This window comes from Scyliorhinus torazame, chromosome 12, assembly GCF_047496885.1.
Source record: "Scyliorhinus torazame isolate Kashiwa2021f chromosome 12, sScyTor2.1, whole genome shotgun sequence".
Classification (NCBI taxonomy): Eukaryota; Metazoa; Chordata; class Chondrichthyes; order Carcharhiniformes; family Scyliorhinidae; genus Scyliorhinus; species Scyliorhinus torazame.
In genome coordinates this window covers 140,363,096-140,379,849 of record NC_092718.1, presented here as the reverse complement: position 1 = coordinate 140,379,849, position 16,754 = coordinate 140,363,096, and the positions used below count along the sequence as shown (strand labels likewise).

Genomic DNA, 16,754 nt, shown 5'->3' with positions numbered 1-16,754 from the left:
CTGTGGGTCCGATCCACCTCCAATGTTCGATCAAACGCACCTTCCCCAAGCAGCTTCTGCAACATCTTCCCAACGTACTACGCACCTGCATCCGATCCTTCGATTCCCTCTGGCAGACCCACGGTCCGAATGTTCCGTCTCCGAGAATGGCTCTCCAACTCCACCACTTTCTCCAGCAGTCTCTTCTGCTGGTTGCGCAGCAGCCCAATTTCTGCTCCCATCGCGGTGGACTGTTCCTCCTGCTCCCCCGCCTGCTCCTCCAACCTCTGGATCGTCTGTCCCTGGGCCTCCAGTCTTCTCTCCAAGCGGTCAACCACTGCCTTGATCGAGTCCCCCGCCTGGGCTAGGTCCTCTGCACTTGCCTTCCGCTGTTGGGTGAACTTCTCATTTAGGAAGCTCACTAACTGGTCCATCGACCACTGAGTCGACAGGGTCATACCCTGTTCGTCCGCTATCTCCGCAAGCGTTATCCGCTCCTCACTCGCTGCCATCACCTGGTTCATTCTTTTCTGAGTACTTCTGGGCCGCAACTCCATAAACTAGGGGTCACTTTCTTCTGTTCTTACTTCAATGCCTTTTTCTTACATAATTCCTGTGACAAACCGGCGTAAAGGTCACAAAAAGACCAACCTGAATGGGAGCTGCCAAATGTTCGACCGCTCACTCCATGGTCGCGCCCGGAAGTCCTTCCAAGTCATTTATATATATATATTACAAAGAGCAGAGGTCCCAGTACTGATCCCTGCGGAACACCACAATTAGATATGTTATACATAATACTGGAATATATGGAAACTCATCCTCTTGACTACCTTTGCCAATTTGATTTGTCCAATCTAAATGAAGATTAAAATTATCTATGATTTTTGCAGGGCCTTTCTTGCAAGTCCCTTACTACTTGATTTATTCTCTGCCCTATAGTGTACTGCTGTTAACAAACCTATAGACAACTCCTACCATGACCCAAACTATTTCTCCGTATTGATCTTTCAAATCATGGTCATTTCTTACTGACTACTAATTTCATCCTTTATTAAAAAATAAATTTAGAGTACTCAATTATGTTTTCCAATTAATGGGCAATTTAGCGTGGCCAATCCACCCACCCTGCACATCATAGATTATCATAGATTATCATAGAATTTTGGGTTGTGGGGTGAGACCCACCCAGACACGGGGAGAATGTGCAAACTCCACACAGACAGTGACCCGGGGCTGGGATCGAACCCAGGTCCTCTGCGCCGTGAGGCAGCAGTGCTTACCACTGCGCCACCCGAATCTCATCCTTTCTGAACGGAGCTACCCAACCTCTTTTTCTTGCTGGCATTTCAAAATGTCAAATACCCTTGCATATTGAGTTCCCAGTCTCAGTCATCTTGCGACCACATTACTGTAATGGCCATCATATCATACCTATTTGATTCTATTTCTGTCATCAATTTATCCATCTTACCCCTATGCAGATAGAGAGCCTCTAATTCTGCCTTTTTATCACTATTTCCAACTCTGACGCTATTTGCTGGTGCACTCTTATGTTTGCTCACCTTGTTCCCTTCCTGTCACAATCGGGTTATTATTCTCTGCTACCCTCCAGTACTGTCTTGCCCTGTCTCTTTAAATTTCTAAATATGGGCGGCATGGTAGCACAGTGGTTAGCACTGTTGCTTCACAGCGCCAGAGTACCAGGTTCAATTCCTGGCTTGGGTCACTGTCAGTGCAGAGTCTGCACATTCTCCCGTGTCTGCGTGGGTTTCCTCCGGGTGCCCCGGTTTCCTCCCACAAGTCTCGAAAGACGTGCTTGTTAGGTGAATTGGACATTCTGAATTCTCCCTCTGTGTACCCGAAACCGAACAGGTGGCGGACTGTGGCAACTGGGGAATTTTCACAATAATGTCATGGCAGTGTTAATATAAACCTGCTTGTGTCAATAATATAGATTATTATATTATACATGAACCTTCCCTCACAATAGTTAATTTAAGGTCTTCTTGTTGACCCTAGTTATACAATTTGCCAAGGCACTGTACCCAGTGTGGTTCAGATGAAAGCTGCCCCAATGGCACAGGACCCTCTTTCCCCAGTCCAGATGCCAGTGCCCCATGAATCAAAATCCACTTCTCCCACACCAATCTTTGAACCACACATTTAACTCTGATATTATTAACCTTGTTCCGATTTGCTCAGGCTAAGGTGGTGAGATTGATCAAACTAGGCCTGTATTTTCCAGTGTTTCCTGTTGGAGAATGAGAGTTGATCTCAGGAGCTCAACAGGGTCGATGCAGAAAGGATGTTTCCCCTGGCTGAACCAGGGAGGGACTGTCACAAGGGGTAATTTAGGACTGTGATGAGGAAGAATTTTCTTCCATCATACGATGGTGAATCTTTGTAATTCCCTGCCCCAGAAGGTTGTGGTCACTCAGTCATTGAGTAAATTCAAGAGATAGATTTCTAGATACTAATAAGATCAAGAGATATGGGAATAGTGCAGGAACATAGAATTAAGGTAAATTATCTAGTTCAATGGTGGAGCAGCCCCGAGGGGCTGAATGGCCTGCTCCTGCTCCTTTGTTCTTACATTCCCAAGTTGCTCATACGTCCTAAGTAGAACATCTTTCTTAATTCTACCTATGTTGTTGGTACCCATGTGGACCATGTATCCCCCCCCCCCCCCCCCTACACTCTCAAGCTCCTCTCTAGCGTTGAGTAGATGTTCATGACCCTGGCACTGACAGTACAGCACAACCTTCGGGAAACCTGTTTTGGTCACGCAACTGTGCTGTCTCTTACTGTGTTCTATTATGGGCCAGGGTTTAGAGAACACCAAAGCATACCATGGAGTTCACCTGACCCACATCTTTGAATAGATTTTGGTTATGGGGAGCACAAGGACCCACTTTACAGGTGTGATGCAACAGAGATCTAAAGTATTTTTTTAAACAAAAACAATGTCTATTCTATGATCCAGTTAACATATTATAAACACACAGTAAACATCTCATCAACTACCAACAAAGATACAATACTCTATAGATAATCCTTAGTAACTTTCCTCACAACATCCATAAGTCAAAAACCCTTTTTAACAAAGACAATAGGTTTGCATTCCTTACAGAACAGGTATTACTTTGAAATCATCAAGGGATCTGGAGGCATTCTTTAGAGAGAGAGAGATCCATCATACACCTCCTTGGTTTGAATGCAGCTCTCGAACTGAAAATGAAACTAAAATTCAGAGCCAAAAAACAACTTCCAGCTCAAAGCGAAAGTAAAAAGCCAGAAAAACAGCTCAGCTCCACCCACACAATGACATCACTGCAGCTATTTGATGAACACACTTTTCTTAAAGGGACCCTCACATGACAGTTCCTTTTTACCAATATATCTTGAATGGCTGTCTGCATCTCAGTATTGCAGTGAATTTCCTTGTCCTCTGTGCACTCCCTATTGTCCACACAGGCTGCAAAATCCTCAATCCTGTTGAACAAGTGCAAGAGCTGAGGCTCCTCCAGTGCTACCGTCTGGAGCCGCCTATCTGCCTTACTCATGGTCACACCCTCTTGCCCCTCACCACAGCCGAAATCTGAAGTCACTTAAAGGGTGTGACCACTTAATGGAACAAAGTGCCCAGGTAACTTTTCCCCCACTCTGATACATTACAACTTCCGAAGCTTGGACTCCAACCAGCTCATGACTGAGCCAAGGTTCCTTGAGCTGTCCACACTTCAGATATGCTTTCTGTGGATCATACAGGTATCCACAAGTACCCTTGTGCTACACTGTTCTCCAACACCTACCCTGCTAACGTTTGTGCATTTTGTTTAAATAATCAAGGAATTTTGTTTAATTGTGTATTTACAGTATTTAATCATTCCGACCTTTGGTGTCTGTAGGTGTGGAGTTTGCATGTTCTCCCCGTGTTTGTATGGGTTTCTTCTGGTCACTCCAGTTTCCTCCCACTGCTGAATGTGCAGCTAAGGTGGATTGGCCATGCTAAATTGTTCCTTAGTGTCCGAAGGTTAGGCGGGGTTATCGGGGACAAGGTGGGGAATTGGGCCTAGGTGGAATGCTCTTTTGGATGGTCGATGCAGACTCGATAGGCCGAATGTCGTCATTCTGCACTGTGAATTCTATTCTATCCATGCACTGTAGCGATTCTGATAACATTGTTTAATTTATTATATTTAGCTGCATGCTTTAAATTTTGATCCAAACGTTTCCACAATCAAAATTTAACCCTAATTGTCTATATTTATTTTTAGTTCTATCTGATCTTTGTGTACACTAGTTTGATCTGATCATTTCCTTCTATCTCCCTTTGCCCTGCCAATGTCACTTGCTTCTGTGTCAACCTTTGTAAAAACTCTTCTCCAAGTCCCTTACAAATTTCCAACTGTCTAGTTTTGGGTCCCCCCCTCCTCATGGCATTTCTAGCCGCTACTGATTTGTTCAATCACATTCTCAGCCCACCTTTCCCTTGTCCGTATTAAAGTCGCCCACACTTCCTGGTCAGCCCCCAACCTGGGACGGCCCTCATCGCTGCTTTATCAGTTCCAAGGGACTCTAACTTGAATGGATATTGCAGATAACTGGGTTCTGAGGAAGAGTCACGCACAACTTGAAACGTGAACTCTTGTTTCTCTCTCTCCTGATGCTGCCAGACTTGCCGAATATTTCCAGCACCTTCTGTTTTTTCATAGCAGACAACTGGTTTGGTTATTCAATACCAAATCTGACTGGAATACAAAGTATTATCGGGCTCTGCTCCCATCCTGCTCACTCATTCTGGAACATGAGGGAAGCCCCTCTGCTCTCTTCCTTACAAATCAACTTCTTGAACCCTTTTCCCTGTTTCCTCTACCCTCACCTGAACAAGTGAAAAATTCATGAACATTTTTAAGTATAAGATTTGAAACCATTTGTTCAGCTGCCTCCCTCACTTGCCCTTGCACAACAGGCAAGGTTTCCCATAATCTTTTCTTTTCCAGCCCTGAACTCTTATCTTCCTATCTCCTTTTACGACTTTTCGGAGCTCATCTCTCCATGAGACCCAGCTCCTGCTTCTCAGGCCTTATTCTCACTAAACTGTTGATGATCCAACTTCCCCTCTGCTGATATGTTAGCTGATGATGTTAGGGTTCTTCTCTCCAGATACTGTCCCGTTTTAAAATCTGCTATTATTGCCTCTTCTCAAAAAACCTGCTCATAACACCAATGTTCTTGCTATCAATCTTCAACCTCCCTTTCCCTCTCCTAAATCCACCCACCTTTTCTGAGCTTCTGAGCTTTCCGAGTGCCTCCTGTCATTCCTGGACCCAAAGTTATGAGTTGCTCATGGTTCAACTTATTGATTATCTTCCCACAGTCAGCTCAGGAAGGAAGGTAATATTTCTGCCGCCTCTCTTCCAGGTGTCCAAGATCTGGACTGCATCTCTCCCAGTGCTGCAGTCCTTTCCTACAATGTGGCAAAACTGTATGCAGTAGACCAGATGGATCCAAACCAACTGCTCCTTGGTCTTGACAATTGGTCACTGAAGTTATATAGAGGCGATGAGGATTTTCCCAGCCACTGCTTTCCTGATGGTGTCAGTTTTACGCAAGTCCGTGTGCCAGTTTCTGACTGAATCTGACGAGTAAACCAATCACTCGGTCCTCCGCTTCTGTTTGTACCATGAATTACACAGCTGCATTTTGTGTATTGGAAGTAATTTATTTCTGCATATTACTTATCCACAGCTTGCTTTGAAATCATCAACAGTGAGGCTGAAGGGGCAGGGAGATACCATTTAAATACTAAACTTTGGAACAGCTTTTGTACTATTGACGGGCATCAAAGCACAACAGATGCTTCACATTTACATAGTTCACTCTACGAATCACATGAAGGAAGGTGTTAGATGTATAATCAAAGGTATAATCATAGAATTTACAGTGCAGAAGGAGGCCATTCAGCCCATCGAGTCTGCACCGGCTCTTGGAAAGAGCACCCCACCCAAGGCCAACACCGCCACCCTATCCCCACAACCCAGTAACCCCACCCAACACTAAGGGCAATTTTGGACACTAAGGGCAATTTATCATGGCCAATCCACCTAACCCGCACATCTTTGGACTGTGGGAGGAAACCGGAGTACCCGGAGGAAACCCACGCACACACGGGGAGGATGTGCAGACTCCGCACAGACAGTGACCCAAGCCAGAATCGAACCTGGGACCCTGGAGCTGTGAAGCAATTGTGCTATCCACAAGGCTACCGTGCTGCCCTGTCTAAAAAGGCAACAAAATATGGAACTTTGGAGCATCAATGAATGTTCCAGTGTAAAAAAGGTAATTTCTCCCATTCAGTGCTGCTGTTTTCTCCACATGAACCAGTCTAACTACACACTTCTGTTGAATTCAGTTATGATCCCTCTTTGTCGTGAATCTCTTAAATCATGGACTTTGCAACAACTTTTGATAGGATAACACATCCATTGTTTTTCATTTATCCTCTCGGATTTGTTCAATGTGGTGATCAAGCACAGCCTAATTAATTCATCCCATATTACAGTCTCTAATGATGGACTGATTATTCTGTAACTTCTCGTCCCATCCCTACTTCCTTTTCTTGAAGAGGAGAATCACAAACTGCTCAAATTCCTCTGGCACAATTTTCATTTCTAAGTGTTCTTTACCCAGGTTTGTTTTCAAGAAGTAGTTAGATCTAGCACTTGGGGCGAGGGGGGTGTCAAAGGATATGGGGGAAGGTGGGATTAGTTATTGAGTTGGATGATCAGAATGAATGACGGAGCAGGCTTGAAGGGCCTCCTCCTATTTTCTATGTGTCCCTTGGGATCTTGGGCTGCAATCTATCAGATTCCAGTGATTTGTTCAGTAATTTCTTCAGTCCCATTTCTCTTTGAATAATAACCGTCACAATCTGTTCTTCACCCCTGTTGATGCTTCCATCCTTTGGCTTTGAAAACTGAGGTAAGTATTGTTGCCATTTTGAGTGTCCACAAGCTTGCCACTTCCATTCTGTCCTGATGGCCAGTGTGCCTGTAGAAAGCTTTTTATTGCCTTGTTTAAAGAGTGAATTGTATTTGAAAACAAGAAAAACTTAAACCTGATAATTCTTTATTTAGGTCTTGGTCACTATGGCATCAGCTGTAAACCAACCAGGCTGATGGGGGATGTTGCCGGTGTCAATATTGTACAGATAGCAACATTTGGAGATTTCTGTTTAGCTGTATCCAAAGATGGGGATCTTTTTGGCTGGGGAAACTCTGAGTATCTTCAGCTTTCTGCAGTTACTGAGGCCACACAGGTAAATACAGAAATCTTCTATCTAGGAAAAGAGGGTGAAATCCCCTGTATTGATACGCTTATGTAATGATGGCATGTTGACACAACAGCGTGGAGTGTTTGGTCACTCGGCTGAGTTTTTTTCATCTTCGTTTTAAAACTCTGGGCTGCCTAGTTTCCACAGTAGAAATAACGCATTGACACTTCAGAATAGAGCAGGTGAATGTGTGGCTGGAGAGACAAAGGTGGAAGAGATTTATATTCCTGGGAAACTGGAATCAGTTCTGAAGCAGATGGGATGTGTCCAGGCTGGGCTGGTTGCATGTAAACAGAGCTATGACTAATTTCCTTTGTGGGGTGATTTACTAATGCTATTGGGAGGGTTTTGACTAACTTGACAGGAGTGTAGGAACCAGGCGATAACTCTGGAGAGGGATACCAGGGTGCACAGAATATGGGGAAAGACAGACAGCACTAGAGTAGGAAATAGTAAGGCAAAGGTGGGTTCAGCATAAAAGGAAAAGTCGAAAGTAAGATTACAGTGCACGTATGTGGATGTGCACTGTGGGGTAAATAAGATACAGCCAAGAAGGACAGGAAATGGGTATTAAATATTCCTGGTTACAAGGTGTTCGGGAAAGTTAGGAACAGAAGAGGGTGACAGTATTGATTAAAGAGAGCATTGCACTGCTGGAAAGAATGGATGACCCAGGGGGTCAAAGTGGAAGGATCAAGAATCCAAAGTTTTAAAGATACTTGTCAAAAAAAGCAATGGAGACAGAGCATTTTTCACACAGCGAGTGGTTAGAATCTGGAACACACCGCCTGAGATTGTGGTGGAGGAAGATTCATTTGAGACATTTAATAGAACATAGAATTTACAGTGCAGAAGGAGGCCATTCAGCCCATCGAGTCTGCACCGGCTCTTGGAAAGAGCACCCTACCCAAGGTCAACACCGCCACCCTATCCCCATAACCCAGTAACCCCACCCACCACTAAGGGCAATTTTGGACACTAAGGGCAATTTATCATGGCCAATCCACCTAACCTGCACATCTTTGGACTGTGAGAGGAAACCGGAGCACCCGGAGGAAACCCACGCACACACGGGGAGGATGTGCAGACTCCGCACAGACAGTGACCCAAGCCAGAATCGAACCTGGGACCCTGGCGCTGTGAAGCAATTGTGCTATCCACAAGGCTACCGTGCTGCCACATTTGAACCTGAAAAGGAAACATTTGTAGGGCTATGGGAATAAAGGCAGCAAATTGGCACTGGATAAATTGCTCCTTCAAAGGACCAGCGGAGACATGATAGGCCAAATGGCCTCCTATGCTATACTCATGCAGTGATTCTGTGATAACCTATTGACGCTTGAGATTCCTGGTATATTTTAAAACTTTTGATGCTGTCCTTCGTTTGGACCAGTCATTTTGGCTAACTGGATCAGATCTTGCATCCAGGAATATTTAATACCCAGTGTTGCCCTTTGTTATCTCGACATATCATATATTAATGTTTTGTACGAGGGAACTAAATATATATTCTCCAAATCTGCAGATGATACAATTTTGGGTGAGAGGTGAGGAGGATGCACAGATGCTTCAGCGAGAGTGACCGGCAAAGGGTATGTTGGCCTTCATAGCGAGGGGATTTGAGTATAGGAATAGAGATGTTTTACTGCAATTGTATAGGGCTATGGTGACGCCCCACCTGGTGTATTGTGTGCAGTTTTGGTGTCCTTATCTGAGGAAGGATGTTCTTGCTTTGGGGGGAGTGCAGCAAAGGTTTACCAGGCTGATTCCTGGGATGGCGGGGCTGTCATATGAGGAGAGACCAAGTCGGTTAGGATTATATTCATTGGAGTTTAGAAGAGTGAGACGGGATCTCATAGAAACTTATAAAATTCTAACAGGATTAGACAGGGTAGATCCAGAAAGAATGTTCCCGATGGTGGGGAGTCCAGAACTAGGGGTCATAATTTGAGGACTGAGGTGAGGAATCTCAAGCGTCAATAGGTTATCACAGAATCACTGCATGAGTATAGCACAGGAGGCCATTCGGCCTATCATGAGAGACTTTTCACCTTTTCACCTTCGGCCTATCATGTCTCCGCTGGTCCTTTGAAGGAGCAATTTACCCAGCGCCAATTCTCTGCCTTTATTCCCATAGCCCTACAAATGTTTCCTTTTCAGATTCAAATGTCTCAAATGAATCTTCCTCCACCACAATCTCAGGCGGTGTGTTCCAGATTCTAACTACTCGCTGTGTGAAAAATGTTCTGTCTCCATTGCTTTTTTTGACAAATATCTTTAAAACTTTGGATTCTTGATCCTTCCACTTTGACCCCTCTGGGTCATCCATTCTTTCCAGCAGTGCAGTCTGCACCAGAGAGTGGCGGATCTGTGGAATTCACTACCACAAAGTAGTTGAGGCCAAAATGTTGTGTAATTTCAAGGCAGAATTAGATATAATTCTTGGGGCTAAAGAGATCAAGGAAGGCGGGATTGGATATTGAACCTGTTGATCAACCATGATCAGGATGAATGGCGGAACAGGCTCAAAGGGCCGAAAGGCCTCCTACTGCTTCTATTTTATGTGTATGTTTCTATGTATTATCATGTCAGAATGCTCTACAGTTCTGGGTACCTGGGAAAGGTGAAAAGTCTCTCATGGCGAGGGTGACTTTCCTTCTTTGTAAATTGGTGTTTTTATTGCAGGTGAACGTGCCAAAGCATCTTCCGTTTAAAGGAGTTGGAAAAATAAAGCAGGCAGCATGTGGCGGAACTCACGCTGCAATCCTGAACAGTGAGTCCTCGTTATTTTAACAGCATCCTCTCATCAGACCTTTTACCTTTCTAGCCCTCTCAATCCCAAATAACAGCACGAGGTATCACAGGTGTTCATACACCAAGCCCTGGTTACATGATATTCAACTTGGACAGTTACATTGGCCTAAAGGTTGTGAAAGATTCTGAGACTAATGGCACTCACTTTTATTTTCCTTCAACTATGAAGAAAACTTTAGGCAGATGCGCAATTAATGTTGGCAATTGAAAAGTTGCTGTTGGAGAGCAGCCTTCACTGGTATCAGCTCCCAAAATTGTCAATGAACTTTCTGGCTCCTTATAAAAATGAGCTGAGTGAATTGAAGCTCCTGTGCATGCATGGTACGTATGGAGTAAACTCCACAGAAAGCTAAACAGAATTGTTTGAAGTCTAATATTGTTCTAATAATGTGATAATACTAATTGTTGCCAGTCGACATCTCGGGCCACACGGCTTCTCAGGCGTGGTCTCGTGCCAAAGTGGTTGAGGCCAAAATGTTGTGTAATTTCAAGGCAGAATTAGATATAATTCTTGGGGCTAAAGAGATCAAGGAAGGCGGGATCGGATATTGAACCTGTTGATCAACCATGATCAGGATGAATGGCGGAACAGGCTCAAAGGGCCGAAAGGCCTCCTACTGCTTCTATTTTATGTGTATGTTTCTATGTATTATCATGTCAGAATGCTCTACGCGGTCTCCCGGGCGTGGTGTCGTGCCCCGCGGACTCCCGGGCGTGGTCTCGTGCCCTGCGGCCTCTCGGGCATGGTCTCGTGCCCCGCGGCCTCTCGGGCGTGGTCTCTTGCCCCGCGGCCACTCGGGCGTGGTCTCGGGCCCTGCGGCCTCTCGGGCGTGGTCTCGGGCCTCTCTGGCCCCGTGGCCTATCGGGCGTGCTCTCGGGCCCCGCGGCCTATCGGGCGTGCTCTCGGGCCCAGCGGCCTCGAGCCCCACGGCCTCTTGTTGGTGGTCTCGGGCCCCGCGGCGCCTCGGGCGTGGTCTCGGGCCCCGCGACCTCTCGGGTGTGGTCTGGGGCCCCGCGGCTACCTGGGCGTGGTCTGGGGCCCCGCGGCCCCTCGGGCGTGGTCTGGGGGCCCGCGGCCCCTCGGGCGTGGTCTGGGGCCCGTGGCTCCTCGGGCGTGGTCTGGGGCCCCGCGGCTCCTTGGGCGCGGTCTGGGGCCCCGCGGCTCCTCGGGCGTGGTCTGGGGCCCCGCGGCTCCTCGGGCGTGGTCTGTGGCCCTGCGGCTCCTCGGGCGTGGTCTGGGGGCCTCGTGGGCGTAGTCTCGGGCCCCGTGGCCCCTCAGGCGTGGTCTGGGGCCCCGTGGCCCCTCGGGTGTGGTCTGGGGCCCCGCGGCTACCCGGGCGTGGTCTGGGGCCCCGCAGCCCCTCGGGCGTGGTCTGGGGCCCCGCGGCCCCTCGGGCGTGGTCTGGGGGCCCGCGGCTCCTCGGGCGTGGTCTGGGGCCCCGCGGCTCCTCGGGCGCGATCTGGGGCCCCGCGGCTCCTCGGGCGTGGTCTGGGGCCCCGCGGCTCCTCGGGCGTGGTCTGGGGCCCCGCGGCTCCTCGGGCGTGGTCTGGGGCCCCGCGGCTCCTCGGGCGTGGTCTGGGGCCCCGCGGCTCCTCGGGCGCGATCTGGGGCCCCGCGGCTCCTCGGGCGTGGTCTGGGGCCCCGCGGCTCCTCGGGCGTGGTCTGGGGCCCGTGGCTCCTCGGGCGTGGTCTGGGGCCCGTGGCTCCTCGGGCGTGGTCTGGGGCCCCGCGGCTCCTCGGGCGCGATCTGGGGCCCCGCGGCTCCTCGGGCGTGGTCTGGGGCCCCGCGGCTCCTCGGGCGTGGTCTGGGGCCCCGCGACTCCTCGGGCGTGGTCTGGGGCCCCGCGGCTCCTCGGGCGTGGTCTGTGGCCCTGCGGCTCCTCGGGCGCGGTCTGGGGGCCCCGTGGGCGTAGTCTCGGGCCCCGTGGCCCCTCAGGCGTGGTCTGGGGCCCCGTGGCCCCTCGGGCGTGGTCTGTGGCCCCGCGGCCCCTCGGGCTTGGTCTGTGGCCCCGTGGGCGTAGTCTTGGGCCCCGCGGCCCCTCGGGCGTGGTCTCGGGCCCGGCGGCCTATTGGGCGTGCTCTCTGGCCCCGCGGCCTCTCTGGCGTGGTCTCGTGCCCCGCAGCCTCTCTGGCGTGGTCTCGAGCCCCGCTCGGGCGTGGTCTCGGGGCCCCTCGGGCGTGGTTTCGGGCCCCTCGGGCGTGGTCTCGGGCCCCGCGGCCCCTCGGTCGTGGCCTCGAGCCCTGCCCGCCTCTCGGCCGTGGCTTAGGGCCCCGCGACCTCTCGGGCGTGGCCTCGGGCCCCGCTGCGCCTCGGCGTGGTCTCCGGCCCCGCCGCCTCTCGGGCGTGAATAGTTTGAGAATTAAGAGTGAAGCAAAATGTAGTTTACTTTCTTCTCTCTCAAATACCTTACTTTTTTTCAACTTGATTTGATATTGAATTTGTTAATCGTTAAAACTGCTAATCGTTGAAACTGATTGATTCAGGAGATATACAGTTTCTTGCCCCATTCCCTCAGTTCACTTATGTCCCCAAGTAATTGACATTTCCACCCTGGGAAAAGCGTCTGTCCATGCCACTCATAACTTTGTCAACCTCTGAGGTCGCCCCTCATCCTCCTTCATTCCAGTGAAAACCGACTGCCAAAGCAAATCTTCACCCAGGACAAATAGGTGTGAACAGGTATGATATCGTCGGGATTACGGAGACATGGCTGCATGATGACCAGGGATAGGAACTGAATATCCAGGAGTATTTAGGAATGACAGACAGAAAGGAAAACGCGGTGGGTTTGCATTAGAACATAGAACAGTACAGCACAGTACAGGCCCTTCGTCCCACAATGTCGTGCCGACCATTTATCCGAATCTATGGTCAACCTAACCTACACCCCTTCAATTTACTACTGCTTTGCTGGTTAAGGAGGAAATTAACTCACGTTTGGTATGTTGCCTCCCAGGTGCAAGGGTACGTGATGTCTCGGATCGTGTTTTCCGGGTCCTTAGGGGGGAGGGGAGCAGCCCCAAGTCGTGGTCCACATTGGCACCAACGACATAGGTAGGAAAGGGGACAAGGATGTCAGGCAGGCTTTCAGGGAGCTAGGATGGAAGCTCAGAACTAGAACAAACAGAGTTGTTATCTCTGGGTTGTTGCCCGTGCCACGTGATAGTGAGATGAGGAATAAGGAGAGAGAGCATTTAAACACGTGGCTACAGGGATGGTGCAGGCGGGAGGGATTCAGATTTTTGGATAACTGGGGCTCTTTCTGGGGAAGGTGGGACCTCTACAGACAGGATGGTCTACATCTGAACCTGAGGGGCACAAATATCCTGGGGGGGAGATTTGTTAGTGCTCTTTGGGGGGGTTTAAACTAATGCAGCAGGGGCATGGGAACCTGGATTGTAGTTTTAGGGTAAGGGAGAATGAGAGTATAGAGGTCAGGAGCACAGATTTGACATCGCAGGAGGGGGCCAGTGTTCAGGTAGGTGGTTTGAAGTGTGTCTACTTCAATGCCAGGAGTATACGAAACAAGGTAGGGGAACTGGCAGCGTGGGTTGGTACCTGGGACTTCGATGTTGTGGCCATTTCGGAGACATGGATAGAGCAGGGACAGGAATGGATGTTGCAGGTTCCGGGGTTTAGGTGTTTTAGTAAGCTCAGAGAAGGAGGCAAAAGAGGGGGAGGTGTGGCGCTGCTAGTCAAGAGCAGTATTACGGTGGCGGAGAGGATGCTAGATGGGGACTCTTCTGCCGAGGTAGTATGGGCTGAAGTTAGAAACAGGAAAGGAGAGGTCACCCTGTTCGGAGTTTTTTATAGGCCTCCTAATAGTTCTAGGGATGTAGAGGAAAGGATGGCGAAGATGATTCTGGATATGAGCGAAAGTAACAGGGTAGTTATTATGGGAGATTTTAACTTTCCAAATATTGACTGGAAAAGATATAGTTTGAGTACATTAGATGGGTCGTTTTTTGTGCAATGTGTGCAGGAGAGTTTCCTGACACAATATGTTGACAGGCCAACAAGAAGAGAGGCCACGTTGGATTTGGTTTTGGGTAATGAACCAGGCCAGGTGTTGGATTTGGAGGTAGGAGAGCACTTTGGGGACAGTGACCACAATTCGGTGACGTTTACGTTAATGATGGAAAGGGATAAGTATACACCGCAGGGCAAGAGTTATAGCTGGGGGAAGGGCAATTATGATGCCATTAGACGTGACTTGGGGGGGATAAGGTGGAGAAGTAGGCTGCAAGTGTTGGGCACACTGGATAAGTGGGGCTTGTTCAAGGATCAGCTACTGCGTGTTCTTGATAAGTATGTACCGGTCAGACAGGGAGGAAGGCGTCGAGCGAGGGAACCGTGGTTTACCAAGGAAGTGGAATCTCTTGTTAAGAGGAAGAAGGAGGCCTATGTGAAGATGAAGTGTGAAGTTTCGGTTGGGGCGATGGATAGTTACAAGGTAGCGAGGAAGGATCTAAAGAGAGAGCTAAGACGAGCAAGGAGGGGACATGAGAAGTATTTGGCAGGAAGGATCAAGGAAAACCCAAAAGCTTTCTATAGGTATGTCAGGAATAAGCGAATGACTAGGGAAAGAGTAGGACCAGTCAAGGACAGGGATGGGAAATTGTGTGTGGAGTCTGAAGAGATAGGCGAGATACTAAATGAATATTTTTCGTCAGTATTCACTCAGGAAAAAGATAATGTTGTGGAGGAGAATGCTGAGCCCCAGGCTAATAGAATAGATGGCATTGAGGTACGTAGGGAAGAGGTGTTGGCAATTCTGGACAGGCTGAAAATAGATAAGTCCCCGGGACCTGATGGGATTTATCCTAGGATTCTATGGGAGGCCAGGGAAGAGATTGCTGGACCTTTGGCTTTGATTTTTATGTCATCATTGGCTACAGGAATAGTGCCAGAGGACTGGAGGACAGCAAATGTGGTCCCTTTGTTCAAAAAGGGGAGCAGAGACAACCCCGGCAACTATAGGCCGGTGAGCCTCACGTCTGTAGTGGGTAAAGTCTTGGAGGGGATTATAAGAGACAAGATTTATAATCATCTAGATAGGAATAATATGATCAGGGATAGTCAGCATGGCTTTGTGAAGGGTAGGTCATGCCTCACAAACCTTATTGAGTTCTTTGAGAAGGTGACTGAACAGGTAGACGAGGGTAGAGCAGTTGATGTGGTGTATATGGATTTCAGCAAAGCGTTTGATAAGGTTCCCCACGGTAGGCTATTGCAAAAAATACGGAGGCTGGGGATTGAGGGTGATTTAGAGATGTGGATCAGAAATTGGCTAGCTGAAAGAAGACAGAGGGTGGTGGTTGATGGGAAATGTTCAGAATGGAGTACAGTCACAAGTGGAGTACCACAAGGATCTGTTCTGGGGCCGTTGCTGTTTGTCATTTTTATCAATGACCTAGAGGAAGGCGCAGAAGGGTGGGTGAGTAAATTTGCAGACGATACTAAAGTCGGTGGTGTTGTCGATAGTGTGGAAGGATGTAGCAGATTACAGAGGGATATAGATAAGCTGCAGAGCTGGGCCGAGAGGTGGCAAATGGAGTTTAATGTAGAGAAGTGTGAGGTGATTCACTTTGGAAGGAATAACAGGAATGCGGAATATTTGGCTAATGGTAAAGTTCTTGAAAGTGTGGATGAGCAGAGGGATCTAGGTGTCCATGTACATAGATCCCTGAAAGTTGCCACCCAGGTTGATAGGGTTGTGAAGAAGGCCTATGGAGTGTTGGCCTTTATTGGTAGAGGGATTGAGTTCCGGAGTCGGGAGGTCATGTTGCAGCTGTACAGAACTCTGGTACGGCCGCATTTGGAGTATTGCGTACAGTTCTGGTCACCGCATTATAGGAAGGACGTGGAGGCTTTGGAGCGGGTGCAGAGGAGATTTACCAGGATGTTGCCTGGTATGGAGGGAAAATCTTATGAGGAAAGGCTGATGGACTTGAGGTTGTTTTCGTTGGAGAGAAGAAGGTTAAGAGGAGACTTAATAGAGGCATACAAAATGATCAGGGGGTTGGATAGGGTGGACAGTGAGAGCCTTCTCCCGCGGATGGATATGGCTGGCACGAGGGGACATAACTTTAAACTGAGGGGTAATAGATATAGGACAGAGGTCAGAGGTAGGTTCTTTACGCAAAGAGTAGTGAGGCCGTGGAATGCCCTACCTGCTACAGTGGTGAACTCGCCAACATTGAGGGCATTTAAAAGTTTATTGGATAAACATATGGATGATAATGGCATAGTGTAGGTTGGATGGCTTTTGTTTCGGTGCAACATCGTGGGCCGAAGGGCCTGTACTGCGCTGTATTGTTCTATGTTCTATGTTCTAACACAATAGTGAGGGAGGATATTAGCTCCGACAATGTGGAATCTGAATGGGTAGAGCTGAGAAACAGCAAGGGGCAAAAAAGTTAGTGGGCATCATATGTAGACCCCCAAAGTACAGTGATATTGTTGAAAATGGCTTTTAACAGGAAATTAGAAATGCATGTGATAAAGGAACAACTGTAATTATGGGTGATTTTAATCTGCATATAGATTGGTGAAAATCAAATGAGCCACAATACCATAGAGGAGGAATTCCTGGAGTCTTGGTCTCCTTATTTAAGAAG

The 16,754-nt window shown here is 48.4% G+C and overlaps 1 protein-coding gene across 6 annotated transcripts in view; it reads left to right on the top strand.

Annotated features, from left to right (window-relative positions):
- The window catches only part of rcc1l (RCC1 like), a 225,259-nt gene that overhangs the window by 74,117 nt on the left and 134,388 nt on the right, over window positions 1–16,754 (top strand). For 5 of the 6 annotated variants that reach the window (XR_011933641.1, XR_011933643.1, XR_011933642.1 and 2 more), the window contains exons 7-8: window positions 7,122–7,303; window positions 10,004–10,091. Coding sequence is in view for 2 of the 6 variants with exons in the window: in XM_072469102.1 (XP_072325203.1) it covers window positions 7,122–7,303; window positions 10,004–10,091 (270 nt within the window). In the remaining 4 variants the exon portion in view is untranslated. The remainder of the gene's footprint in view (window positions 1–7,121; window positions 7,304–10,003; window positions 10,092–16,754) is intronic. The other variant, XR_011933644.1, reaches the window with a different exon arrangement.